At 40.9% G+C, this 12,253-nt stretch overlaps 1 protein-coding gene across 1 annotated transcript; it reads right to left on the bottom strand.

The window, feature by feature from the left end:
* Nucleotides 1-370: 370 nt before the first annotated feature.
* On the bottom strand, nucleotides 371-4,221 carry LOC110966425 (keratin, type I cytoskeletal 13-like). Its single transcript, XM_022215782.2, has 7 exons — nucleotides 3,739-4,221; nucleotides 3,014-3,096; nucleotides 2,772-2,928; nucleotides 1,533-1,694; nucleotides 997-1,122; nucleotides 689-909; nucleotides 371-516 (listed from the first exon to the last, which is right to left on the bottom strand). The coding sequence occupies exons 1-7, from the start codon at nucleotides 4,150-4,152 to the stop codon at nucleotides 414-416; spliced, it is 1,266 nt and encodes a 421-aa protein (XP_022071474.1). The 5' UTR covers nucleotides 4,153-4,221; the 3' UTR covers nucleotides 371-413.
* Between the last annotated feature and the right edge of the window lie 8,032 nt (nucleotides 4,222-12,253).

The following is a 12,253-nucleotide window of genomic DNA, read 5'->3' on the forward strand; positions in this document are numbered from 1 at the left end:
AAAGCATCTTGCGACAATTTGACCTGTAATTGGCGCTATATCAATAAAATTGAACTGAACAAGAAATTAAAGAAAACAAGGGTGTTCTAATATTTTTTTCCATGACTATTATAGCTGCAGGTCGCAGTAACATGACAGCGCCCCCCAGTGGACACGTTTTAATATTACCTTTTTGTACTTTCTCTTAATAATTCCAAACCAAAAGTTAATGATGCTTGTGGCGTTTATTTGAGAACTTCAGCATTTAATCACTTTCTATTTCCTGTATTTCTGAGTTTAATTTCATGTGATATGTCATGAATTTATTCCACATTTAACCACACAGTGTTTGAGCCAGAGTTAAGGTAATAAAATACAGAAACAGAAGATGTAGGTTCATCAGAAGTGTTTTATTTGAGTTTTTCTGATGTTTCTCAGCTGATCTCGGTGGTTTCTGTTGTTGTCTCTCCGTCCTCGGTGACCTCCTTGGTGATGATGACGACACGGCGAGTCGTGGTGGTCGGGGACTGAGGAGTGCTGCCGGGAAAATCAGAGGTTCGCTTAAAGTTAGTTCAAAATGGTGTAACAGTGGATTTAGTCAGAGTAAGATCACATCCTGCTGTGTGTCTGCATGTTTTTTGTCCTCAGTTCTCTTTTGTTGTCCTAATAATTTAACATTTTCTGCTTTTTAAAACTCCCGTCGGCTCACCTGACCAGCTCTCCGTCCAGCAGCCTCCTGTACTCGGCGATCTCCATCTCCAGCCGTGTCTTCAGGTCCAGCAGCAACTGGTACTCCTGTCTCTGCCTCTCCAGGTCGGCCCTCAGCTGCACCAGCTGCTCCTCCAGCATGGACACCTGGTTCTGGTAACCCGCCAGCATCATGGCGTACCGGCTCTGGGTGTCGGCGAGGGTTCCCTCCAGCGACGCTTTCTGATTGGAGGAAACAAATCAGATGCGATCAGATTTACAGAATCTGAGTCTGAATTTAAACCGTCCAGGCAAACGTTAGAAACCCACCATGCTGAGCTGTGATTGGAGCTCGATCTCTAGAGCCTGAAGCGTGCGTTTGACCTCCGTGACCTCAGAGCGAGACGTTTGGAGGGACTCTGTGCTGGAGGCGACTTCCTTATTCAGGGTCTCAGTCTGCAAAAACAACAGAAACACAACAGTGTGAGAAAACTCAGCTGAAAGGTATGAAGTCTAAACCGCTAAAACGATACAATGACACTGCTTTCCATTGCTATTATTTGACATTGAGATTGTTCTGTTGACTTAATATGAGTTATTGGATTTATGTAATTGATTTTAAAAGCAAACAAATATTATGTTTTGCCTCTTGTACAGCCGATTTGACTTTGAATCAAAACCATTTTCAAAATATGTAAATGAGGCTAAATTAATCAGAAATTATAAACATTTGTTTTACATTTGAGACATTTAATCCTGTTAAATCCCACAATTTTCAATTCAACAATGGTAAATTACATATTTCTATTTTTTACCACTAGGGGATGCTAAAGGCATTTGTGTTTTCAGGTGTTTCCTGGCCTCACCCTGTTCTGGAACCAGACCTCCAGGTCTTTGCGATTCTTGCTGGTGACGCCCTCGTAGTGTTCCCTCATTTCGGCCATGACGGCGGACAGGTCCTGCTGAGGAGCAGCGTCCACCTCCACGTTCACCTGACCGCTCATCTGGGTCCTCAGACCGAGCAGATCCTACAGAACCACAAATTAATCAGCAAAATTATAAGCAGAAGTAAACATTTTCTGTTGACTTTTAGCCTATAATTTTAATTCGGATCTAAATTATCTAAATTTGTTGGTTGTTATTCGAGCAAATCAAAAGATACATTTTTGACTTTGGCTAAAATAATAATCGCTAATCAGTTTTTTGCTGTGGTTTCAGCTGTGATTTTACTGTTATTTTGCAGATTCCTACTGTTTGTAAATTACAGATAGTATCTAGTAAAATTAAAGGCATAAATGTTAACCTTAAAAAACATCTACACAATGTTCACAAAAATCTGCATTTTTTTCTTTTACAATATACAAAATTTCACAGTTTTACTGCTTGTAAATCCACAAAATATGCTCTTTTACAGATATATTCCACTATTTCAAAGAAATTTTATGTAACATTATTTCAAATGGAAAATGACAAATAACTTCTGAAACTCTTATTTTACAGATTTCCTCTGTTTTGGTAAATTATACATAATATTTCTTATAATCACAGAAAAAAGTCCTTAATTTACATGGTGAATGTAAAACTAAATAATTTTGACAAAATCAGTAATTTTTCAAATATCAGTTTTTTCTTTCACAAGCTAATATGATTTGTTTTCATAGTTTTTGCAGTTTTCAAACATTACAGTCCTTTGTTTAAAGTATTTTTTCATCCACAGTGTTTTAGTTTTAAATTAACATATTTTTGTTTCAAATAATGACAAGAATCTGGAAACCATCAGTATTTTTTGCTGATTTTTGCCCTTTAGGAAAATATGTTTGTTGACATGGACATTATTTATAGTTTTGGATGTTTTGATGTACAGTCAACATTTAAATTAATATGTTTTTAATACCTTAAAGATTTTCTGTAATTTTGTAAAACAGGGAAACCTGTAAAATACCAGTGAATCGTTTAAAGGATGAAACCGTTAAAGTAAGATATTAAAATATTTGGTTGCAACACTAAAATATGCATTAATCACATAAAATGTTGACACCCCTTCCGTGGAGTTAAACAATGAGAATAAATGCAGACCAAAAAAAAGCTAAGATTTTTGTGCTCACCTCCTCGTGGTTCTTCTTGAGGAAGATCAGCTCCTCCTTCAGACCTTCGATCTGCATCTCCAGGTCCGATCGGGCCAGAGTCAGTTCGTCCAGCAGCCTCCTGAGCCCGGCGATGTCGGCCTCCACGCCCTGACGCATGGCCAGTTCATTCTCATACCTGTAGGGGGCGACAGAGACACCGATCACATCGATGAATTCTTTAAAGGTTGTCATTTACAGGATTAAAATGTTGGCATACTTACTTGACCTTGAAGTCGTCAGCAGCCAGCTTGGCGTTATCGATGCCCAGGTACAGACCTCCATTCACACGGGTGGCATCGAGGATCTGAGGACAGAACGTTCAGGCTTTAAACTGGGACAGTTTCAGCAGCCTGATTTCAGGTGGGCGCCGGGCATGGCTGCACCTGTATCCTGTTCTAACCCTATTTGATACGAGCGGTGAAACTGATTAATCAAAGATAAAAAGAATATGCAAATTGAAGTCAAATGTCAGTCATTGTGTCGGTGGTTTCATCATGTAAAGCAGAGCTGCAGCGTTCAGGGTGTGGCTGCACCTGTGTTCCACCTGCTGCAGGAGTCAAGCTTTCAGCATCTTTTCACTGCTCAGTCTTTACAATTTAAATCTGCAGACGCTTTTATCCAAAATGATCTACATCTGAGAGTAGATGCCGGGTTCTGCTCAAGGTTTCTTGACGTTAAAAGGGAATATTCTTGCCACTGTCTCCTTCGGGCTTGCTCTGGGGTTTCAGGCATAAGGGTTCTGTAAAGCATCTTGAGACAATTTGGCCTGTAATTGGCGCTATATAAATAACATGGAATTGATTAAGATAGATAGGTAGGCGGGGCAGCACTAAGGACCTTGCCTAAGTGTCCTCACTGGACAGCTATCTGACCGGGATTTAAACCACCAATCTCCTGATCTATCCAGCTGCAGAGGTCTTCCCACAGAACCAGAACCTGGACTCACCTGGTCCTGCAGTCCGCTGATCACAGCCATGTACGCCGTGTAGTCGTGGCCTTCGAGTTTGGTCTTGCTCTCCAGGAACTGCCGGATCTTCAGCTCCAGCTCGGCGTTGGCGGCCTCCAGCTTGCGAACCTTCTCCAGGTAGGAGGCCAGGCGGTCGTTCAGGTTCTGCATGGTGGCCTTCTTGTTGTCGTTGATGTCGGGGATGGCGTCGTTCAGGTCGAAGCCTCCGCCGCCAGACATGCCAGACCTGGAGAAGCCTGCTCCAGAGTATCCTGAGCCAGAGAAGCCTGAGCTTTGGACGGATGAGAAGCTTCTGGGACCCACTGCGCTGGAGATCCGGGAATCTTTGCCTCCGGCGCCGGCGTAGACGCTGTAGGCCCGTTGGCTGGAGATACGGTTGCTGGTAAAGGACATGGTGGAGGAGTCTGCTGCTCTGGAGGGAGAGAGTGCAGGAGAGGCTGGACTCGGGAGCTTTTATGCCTCCTGGAAGTGGGGAGGGGTTCAGTGTTGCCTCGGGGCCGGAGGACGACCAGCAGCCACAAATCACGGAAGGAATTTAAAGTGCACACCTGTCGTACCTGTGGGAGTCTAAGAATGTCTTTGAGGTGACGCAGCCGGTGTCTTCTGTCATTGGCCTCTTATCTGGAAACTTCCCTGTCGCAGTTGGATTCCTGTCTTGTGGCAACATGTCTTTTTGTCGGCTGTTTCTGGCCCTGAAGACTCAGCTTCGCCCCCCTGCTCACTTATTGTGCAACCAAACAATGAGCTGCTTCTTTCAGTCGCTGTTTGCGCCGACCAAACACTGATACTTATCTGTTTGTTGTAGGGCTGGTTTACTCAGCTCCACTCAGGTGTTCATTTAGGTGGATAAATACATCTAAAAATTTTCCTTTCAACCTTAATACACACTTAATAACAAATATTCTCTCCTTTCTGGAAGTTTTCTCCCTTCATTGCTTTTCAACATTGAATCACAAGTCAACGGAATCTGGCTTTATGTACTAGAATTTACTAAAAAGACCCTTTCATGCCAAAATGACAACAGATTTCTACAACATAATGTCAATTAATTAAAAATACACAACGTAAAATAACCGATTTCATCAGTTTTTTCCTGCTTCAAGTCAGTATTTTGTAGATGAACTTTTGGCTGCAGTTCCGTCAACGACCCTGTGTTGATCTTAATAAGTCTAAACATTTGGACAGGGAAATTTTTACCTCATTCTTCTTCATGAAACTTTTCAGAGTTCAGGAGTGAACAAAACTTTCAAGTCCAGACACTAATCAGTTGGATTGAGGTCTGGACTCTGACTCGATCTCCAGAACTTTCACATTGTTGTCTTTAAACCATTTCTGTGGAGCTTCAGCTGTCTGCTTCGACTCATTGTCTGGATGGAAAACAAATCTTCTCCAAGTCTGTTCTCTTCAGACTGCATCAGGTTGTCCTCCAGGATTTCTCTAGACTTTGCTGCATTCATTTCACCCTCTACCTTTACAAGCCTTCAGGACCTGCTGCTGAGGAACATCATGATGCTGCCACCACCATGCTTCACATCATGATGATGCCAAAACCAGAGTCTCCCACATATCTTCTGGTGAACTCTGGTCATTCAGAAGAGTCAGAGGTGTTTTGGTGGCCTCCATCACTTGTCTCTTTCTTGCTCGGTCACTGAGTTTTTGAGGACATTCTGCTCTGTGCAGATGGCATTCATTCAGCGTTTTTCTTGTGGAGCTTCTTTAATTATACCAGATATCTCTCATTTAACAAACAATTCTATATGAAATTACAGAACCAGTGTGCCGCTAACTGTTAACTGTCACGAATCATATCTAATTTTCGAAATATATTTACAATTTTACACTTGAATTTAACAGTATCATTTATTGGATACAAACATTTCTATTTAAACAGTCTGTTCTTATTAAAAACTGTCAATTAGCAATTTTATTAGTAAAATTAACAAAAATAAAAAAAATAAAATTGCAAAGGTTCTTTTTCACTTGTGATATGTGTTTTACTTGCAATACAATAAGGTCTCAGAGTGATCACAATGAAAGTTATGAGTGCTGCATTTTGAACAGGAAAAACACTCAGAGAGCGCAGTACTCCACCAAGACTGCTCAGTCGTTGTGAAATTTCGACGCTATAACTAAGACAATGATACAGAAATCTTTAACAAATCCGTTGATCCAGACTATAAGCTGCATCACTGCCAAAATCGAATCACTTGGTCCTCGTGTCATTTCTGACCTTCCCTGCAAATTTCATACGAATCTGTTACTCTGTTTTTGATTAATGTTGTGCACAGACGGAAAGAAAGATTACCAGACAACCATACGTCGATCGTCAAATAACTCCATCACATTCCTTGGTGGAGTAATTATTGCTGTTTGACTGATTGATGCTGTGAGATGTTTCCCAGGACCAAATTACTGCGGAGATCACCTCGGGTGGGTGGGCAGGTTTCAGCTGGAGTTTATTACAAAATGTTGGACTAGCAGTCGTGTTGTGTAACTCTGTTGACAGAGGGCTGGCCCACATTTCAGCTGGATGCTTTTAATCTCACAGTCACACGATTTGATGTTAATGAGCCACAACTGGTTCAACCGTTCCTCTTTCAACAGCAACAGAAAGTGGAAGATTAACTTCGACTGACGCCTGGTTTATTGACAGAAGAGTCTTATCTTTATTAAGGCCGCGACTTTGTGATTTGTTACAGGATGTAAGTCTGAGGAGGTATTTACATTCAACAATCAAAGACTAAACACAAGATATTTCTGTCTTTATGGTTTTGAGTAGGAGCTTTAATCTGACAAAAATCAATGTTGGATTTTAAAGATGAAAGAATTTAGTATGTTATTTGTTTCACAAAAATGCAAAACACCTGTAATCAACATGACCACAGGTGTTACAACAGTATAAAATATTGTCATCATTGTATTGATGGAAAACAAATCTTCCACAAGTCTCAGACTGAATCAGGTTGTCCTCCAGGATTTCTCTAGACTTTGCTGCATTATTTCAGCCTCTACCTTTTCAAGCCTTCCAGGACCTGCTGCTGAGAAACATCATGATGATGCCACCACCATGCTTCACATCATGATGCTGCCACCACCATGCTTCACATCATGATGATGCCACCACCATCCCTCACATTCCACCTGTCATCAACATGACCAAAAGTGTTACAACACTATAAAATATGGAGGCTCCACACACTATAGATATCTTACTGTTTACATGCTCTGTGGAAACACTGCCTGCAGTTCATCTGAAACTCTCTGAATGTCTGTCATGTGACTGTTGGTCTTAGCTTCACAGTTCACTAAGTTTCAATTTTTATTTTTATTTTTTACGGAATCTGGTTGGTGCAAATCGTTCACTTTTGGTAAAATGTTAAAGGAACATGTAAAGGAAAGGGATTTGGATGAAATCTCCAGATTTTCAGCTCAGTTGAAATATTTTTTTCTGATTCAGTTATATGTCACAGAAGAGTAGTTTTGGATAGTTTAAAATATGATGATTCTTTCTAATTTAACTGTTTCTTTTTTTAATGATACGCTGCCTTTCAAACCCGCCTATCAGGTTCAAATGTTGGTTTTACTGAACTTTGTGGACTTTAAGTTATTGTCATAATAAGGTTTGGACTCTTTGAAGCTAGTGAGTCAATGTGACTGTAAACTGTGATGATAGTGGTTCGCTTGCTGGTTAGTTTTGTGTTCTATGTGTTTAGCCTCCTGCACTGGATGTTCCGGTTGTTCCGGTTTGTTCCATCTCTTTGGTTGCCTCGGCTCAGTTTCCGTATTTAGGTTGTCAGAGGCTCATTTCACTGTCAGGCCTCTATGAACTGCAGTTTGAGAGAGTTTCAGAGTTTTGGCTGACTTTTTGCAGCACAGTTTGACTCGACTCAAATCTGGACTGAAACTTTATGTCAGACCTGATAATACAGGAAACAAGTTGTTGCACCGTCTTAGATTCTGTTATTTGAAATTTGGTGTAGAAACAGACAGAATAGTTTTCAACAGAGAACATATTTTTAATTTTTTGGTCCTTGAAAATGGAAAAAGTACAAACAAGATACAAAACAAGACAGTCATTCAGACGTATGAATCTTTGTCACAACATAAACAATCTTGCATTTTGGTTCTTTTATAGATTTATTAAAGGTCTTCTGGAAATGTGACAAGATCTAGGTCTTCTGGTTTTCCGTCCATGAACGTCTGGTTTTTCATCACTCCTCTGGACAGAATTGACCTTTCGCTAAGCCCCTCCCACAAATGGCTACTGTCCAATCCTACCTTAGCAACTGTAAGTAGGCACGAGAGGTCTGTCAAGCTTTCAGCAGAAGACAATATGCCGAAGCGGTGTGCGTACGGTACATGCAAGTCCGACACTCGTTATCCGCAAAGCTTGGAGGGTGGTGTTGATTTTTTTGCATTCCCCAAGCCAAAGACACAAGAAGAAACATGCCGCGTGTGGATTAAGCAGTGTGGGAGACCGCATGATAAGCTGAATCCCTCCAAAATCAATAAGAACACCTACATCTTTTCTAAGGTAAGTTGCTAGCTAACATTAGCTAACCGTAGCTCTGTGTGTTAGGTCAGATAACATTAGCAAAGAAAGACGTCTCAATGGAAGGTTACTTCTCTTAAAACTTGAGCTACTGTGTATTATTTGAGCAAAATAAATACTGGTGATATATAGAGACAACTTCTGACATACTGGTATATCATATATATACTAGCAATCTACGGGTCTCCGCTTACGCTCACGTCTGGCTTTGGCGACAACAACAGATGAGATCAGTACTGCATTAATGTTGTAACCCCTTGGTTTGTGCCACTGTTGTGGCAAACTTGTGCAAGATATTGCTGGGCTTTGCTGTGCCTTAATGAGATCCAGTATATAGATCAGCCCCACTATATGTGAGCAATATCCTGGCGCGCTGTAAACAAACACAAATTTAGCTTAGCAAGAAATGGGCAGACACATGATAATGACAGTTGACATAACATTAATTTAAATGTATATAATACATATCGGCTTACCCTGCTGTACAAGAACATTGTTGCTCTTGTATATGATTATTTTTGATGTGAAGTGACAATACATGGGGTGTTTGGCGCTTACACTGAGATCTGTGTGCTTTTCCCTCTATTTTAATGTCCTCTTCATTTGCACTCCGCCAACATTTAATTTGGTAAATGTAGTTCTCAAAAGCATATTGGACAGCCTTCGGTCTGCTTCTCTCTGATATCGCTGTAGAATATGTCCAGAAATTTGCATATATCTCGTGAGAAATATCACTCACCGGTACGGCTAAAAACTCCATATTTCATGCTTGGAGGGAAAGCTTGACAGGCGTAGCAACAGTAACCAAGGGGGGCGGGACTTAACGAAGGGTCAGTTGGTGTGGTTCAACTAAATTTGTTGTCTATATGACTCCGACTTGTTTCTTCATCAGTCCACAGGTTCTTGATGGGTTTAAGTCAGGACTTTGGGGAGACCAGTCTAGAATCTTCATTCTAACCTGATTGAACCATTTCTTCAGCATCTATGTCCAACATCAACTTTCTGCTGATATTTTTAATAATCCTATACTTCTTCATTATTCCATTTACTTTGTGTAAAGCTCCAGTTCCACAGAGCATGATACTGCCACCTCCATGCTTGATGGTAGGTTTGGTGTTCTTGGGGTTAAAGACCTCACCTTTAACCCCTTCTCTCCTCCAAACATATTTGTGCTCAGTTTTTTTTCCCATCTGAACACAGAATTTACCTCAAGACGACCTTTTCTTTGTCCATGTGATCAGCAGCAAACTTTAGAGGAGCTTCAAAGTTTTGCTTCAAGAGGGAGAACTTCCTTCGTTCCCGTCTGAAAACTCATCTGAAAACTCCCAAAAGTTTTAAAACGCAGCCAAAATATTTGACAGAACTTTTTTCTTTTTGATCCAAATAACAGATCAGAAAACTATGAACCAAATGACTGACCTGGCTGCCTCAAACACTTTTATTTTTTAATTCATTCTGAGGCTCTGGCTGTTTTATTTGCTGTAAACCTGAAAGCACCTGAGGAAGAATCTGACTCATATTTGTCCTCGAGGTTGTTCAGGTCATTAATGTCACCTTGTTTTACCAGCGGCTCTTCTGATGATTCATTTAGTCTCAAATCTTAATTGTTGCATTCATTCCAAATGTGTTAATTAGTTCATTAATTTGCCTTTTTACTGCTAATTTGCTCTCTTTTATTACTACACTTGTTTTTTGCGACTTATTCCCATCATTTCATTTAATGGATAATTTCACCATCAAATTCTAATTCTCTCATTTGGATAAACAGATGTCATGTGATCGATGCCTCTGTTGCCCCCTGTAGATAGGAGAATGAACTAACGTCAGGGTGTGGAGGCTAACGTCGCCAGGCTCAGAATGCTGCTGGACGAACTGACTCTGGCAAGACCTGGAGATGCAGATCGAAGGTCTGAAGGAGGAGCTGATCCACCTGAAGAAGCCTCTTGGGTGAAGGTGAAACATCTTCAAAAACCTACGAGAGGTCCAGATGATTTCTACTGAAGCTCCTACAACAAGCAGAGAGCATTGCGGGTGTTCAGCTAGCAGTGGGCATCATGACAAAGACTCCTGTGCAGATTAATAACCTCCAACCAGAGCTCATGTTTTTAACTTTGTCCTTCATTTCAGAAAGCGCCACCTACTGCAATAGAAGAAAGTGCATGAATTTAAAGGCTGTTTGCACATGAAAAACCACTTATAGTTTCAAAGACTTCTTTCAGAAATATTTTGCAGAAAGTACGACTTGATGCGCAAGTACTCAGAATTTCAAAGGTTATTTCAGCCAAAGCACTTGCAGTTTTAAACGATAATTCCACCCAAATAATACTTTGTAACAAGTGGATGGATGGATGTTAACCCTTTACGCTTCAGTGCGTCGTAGGTGTACTGCCGGCGGTACACCTACTAATTTGCATAGGAATTTCAAGAATGTCCGACGGCTGCAAACACGATTATACAAACACTATACGCCGATGGAAAGCTTAGATTCTCATGAATCCGCCGGTATGAACCACTTTCAGATGCGATTACTACAGCGGGTGAGAAAAACACATTTGTCCGACAAAAACGAATATTCATCCATCCGTTCTCTATACACGGCTTCAACGCACACAGCACGACTCACATTTCCGGGTTCATTACTACACACAAAAAAAAAGATTCCACAAAAAAACGGCCATAATCCAACCTTTTACATCCAGTCGACACAAGCCAGTAAACTGTTTTGTCCAAAACATGTCCTGAAGTCGTATAAAATCCCCGAATCGGTCATTTTCAAGGAAATGCACCTCGTGATGCCCATCCAATATTCCCCGTATTTTTCGTAATTTTTTTATTTAAAAATAGAATATTAGCGATTTTTTGTACTGAAAACGGCTGGAATTGACTGAAGCTTAAAGGGTTAATTAAACCCGATTTACATCCAATTTCAACCCAGCTTGCACACTGTCATTCATGTTAGCCAGTAATCAGGTTGCCTGGAAAATCCAGACTGACTTTATTTATGTATTAATATAAATACAAATAAAGGCAGTCTGGCATTGTGATGAGAGGAGACGATTTCAAAAAGGAGGGGCTAACGAATGCATCTTGAACGAGAAAGAACCAATCAGCGTAACACGGATGTGACGCACAAACAAATCGACCTTGAAGTCCATGTAGTCCAAACAACTATGGCATGCAGCCAAGAAAGCGTCGCGGTGAATGATTACTGCCGTTTTTGTCACAAAAATCTGCGAATACATGGGGTACTCTCAAAGTACAAAGCTTATTTTTGAAAAGGCTACGCAACAAAAGACTCCTTCCGAACAATTAGCGGTATTAGGAATAACTTTGTTAATGCTTGTGTTTGGTTACGGGAGGTGCGCAGGTGTTTTATGGGTAATCCAGGCGCTGAAGATGATGCAGCATTAACTCCCGCCTCCCGTGCTATGATTGGTTGTACCAAACTTTCCCGGGAGGGAAACGCGATTCAATTCGCACAATGCCAAACTGACACTCCTGTATCTCCTAACATGGAGATAGGAGAATACATGGAGATTCAGTTTGGATTTTCCAAGCTAGTAATCAGGTATTTATGACTCATCCGGCCCCAAGTCCTGAAAACTTAGCCTCCAGCACTGCAGACACGCCTTCTGCATGTGCTGAAGAGAAGCCACATAATTAATGCACTGCATGACATGTTAACTGTAAGAAAACAAGCCAAAGCTGTAAACAATGTACACTCATGAAATTAAATTTAATTAAATGTTGATTCTGGGCTGCACGTTGGAGTAGTGGTTAGCACTTTTGCCTGGCAGCTAGAAAATCCCCAGTTCATGTCCTGGCCTTCACGGGATCTTTCTGCATGGAGTTTGCATGTTCTTCCTGTGCATGTGTGGGTTTTCTCCGGGTACTCCGGCTTCCTCCCAAAGTCCACAAACATTCTGAGGTTATTTGATTATT

Source organism: Acanthochromis polyacanthus, chromosome 21 (assembly GCF_021347895.1).
Source record: "Acanthochromis polyacanthus isolate Apoly-LR-REF ecotype Palm Island chromosome 21, KAUST_Apoly_ChrSc, whole genome shotgun sequence".
NCBI classification, from domain to species: domain Eukaryota; kingdom Metazoa; phylum Chordata; class Actinopteri; family Pomacentridae; genus Acanthochromis; species Acanthochromis polyacanthus.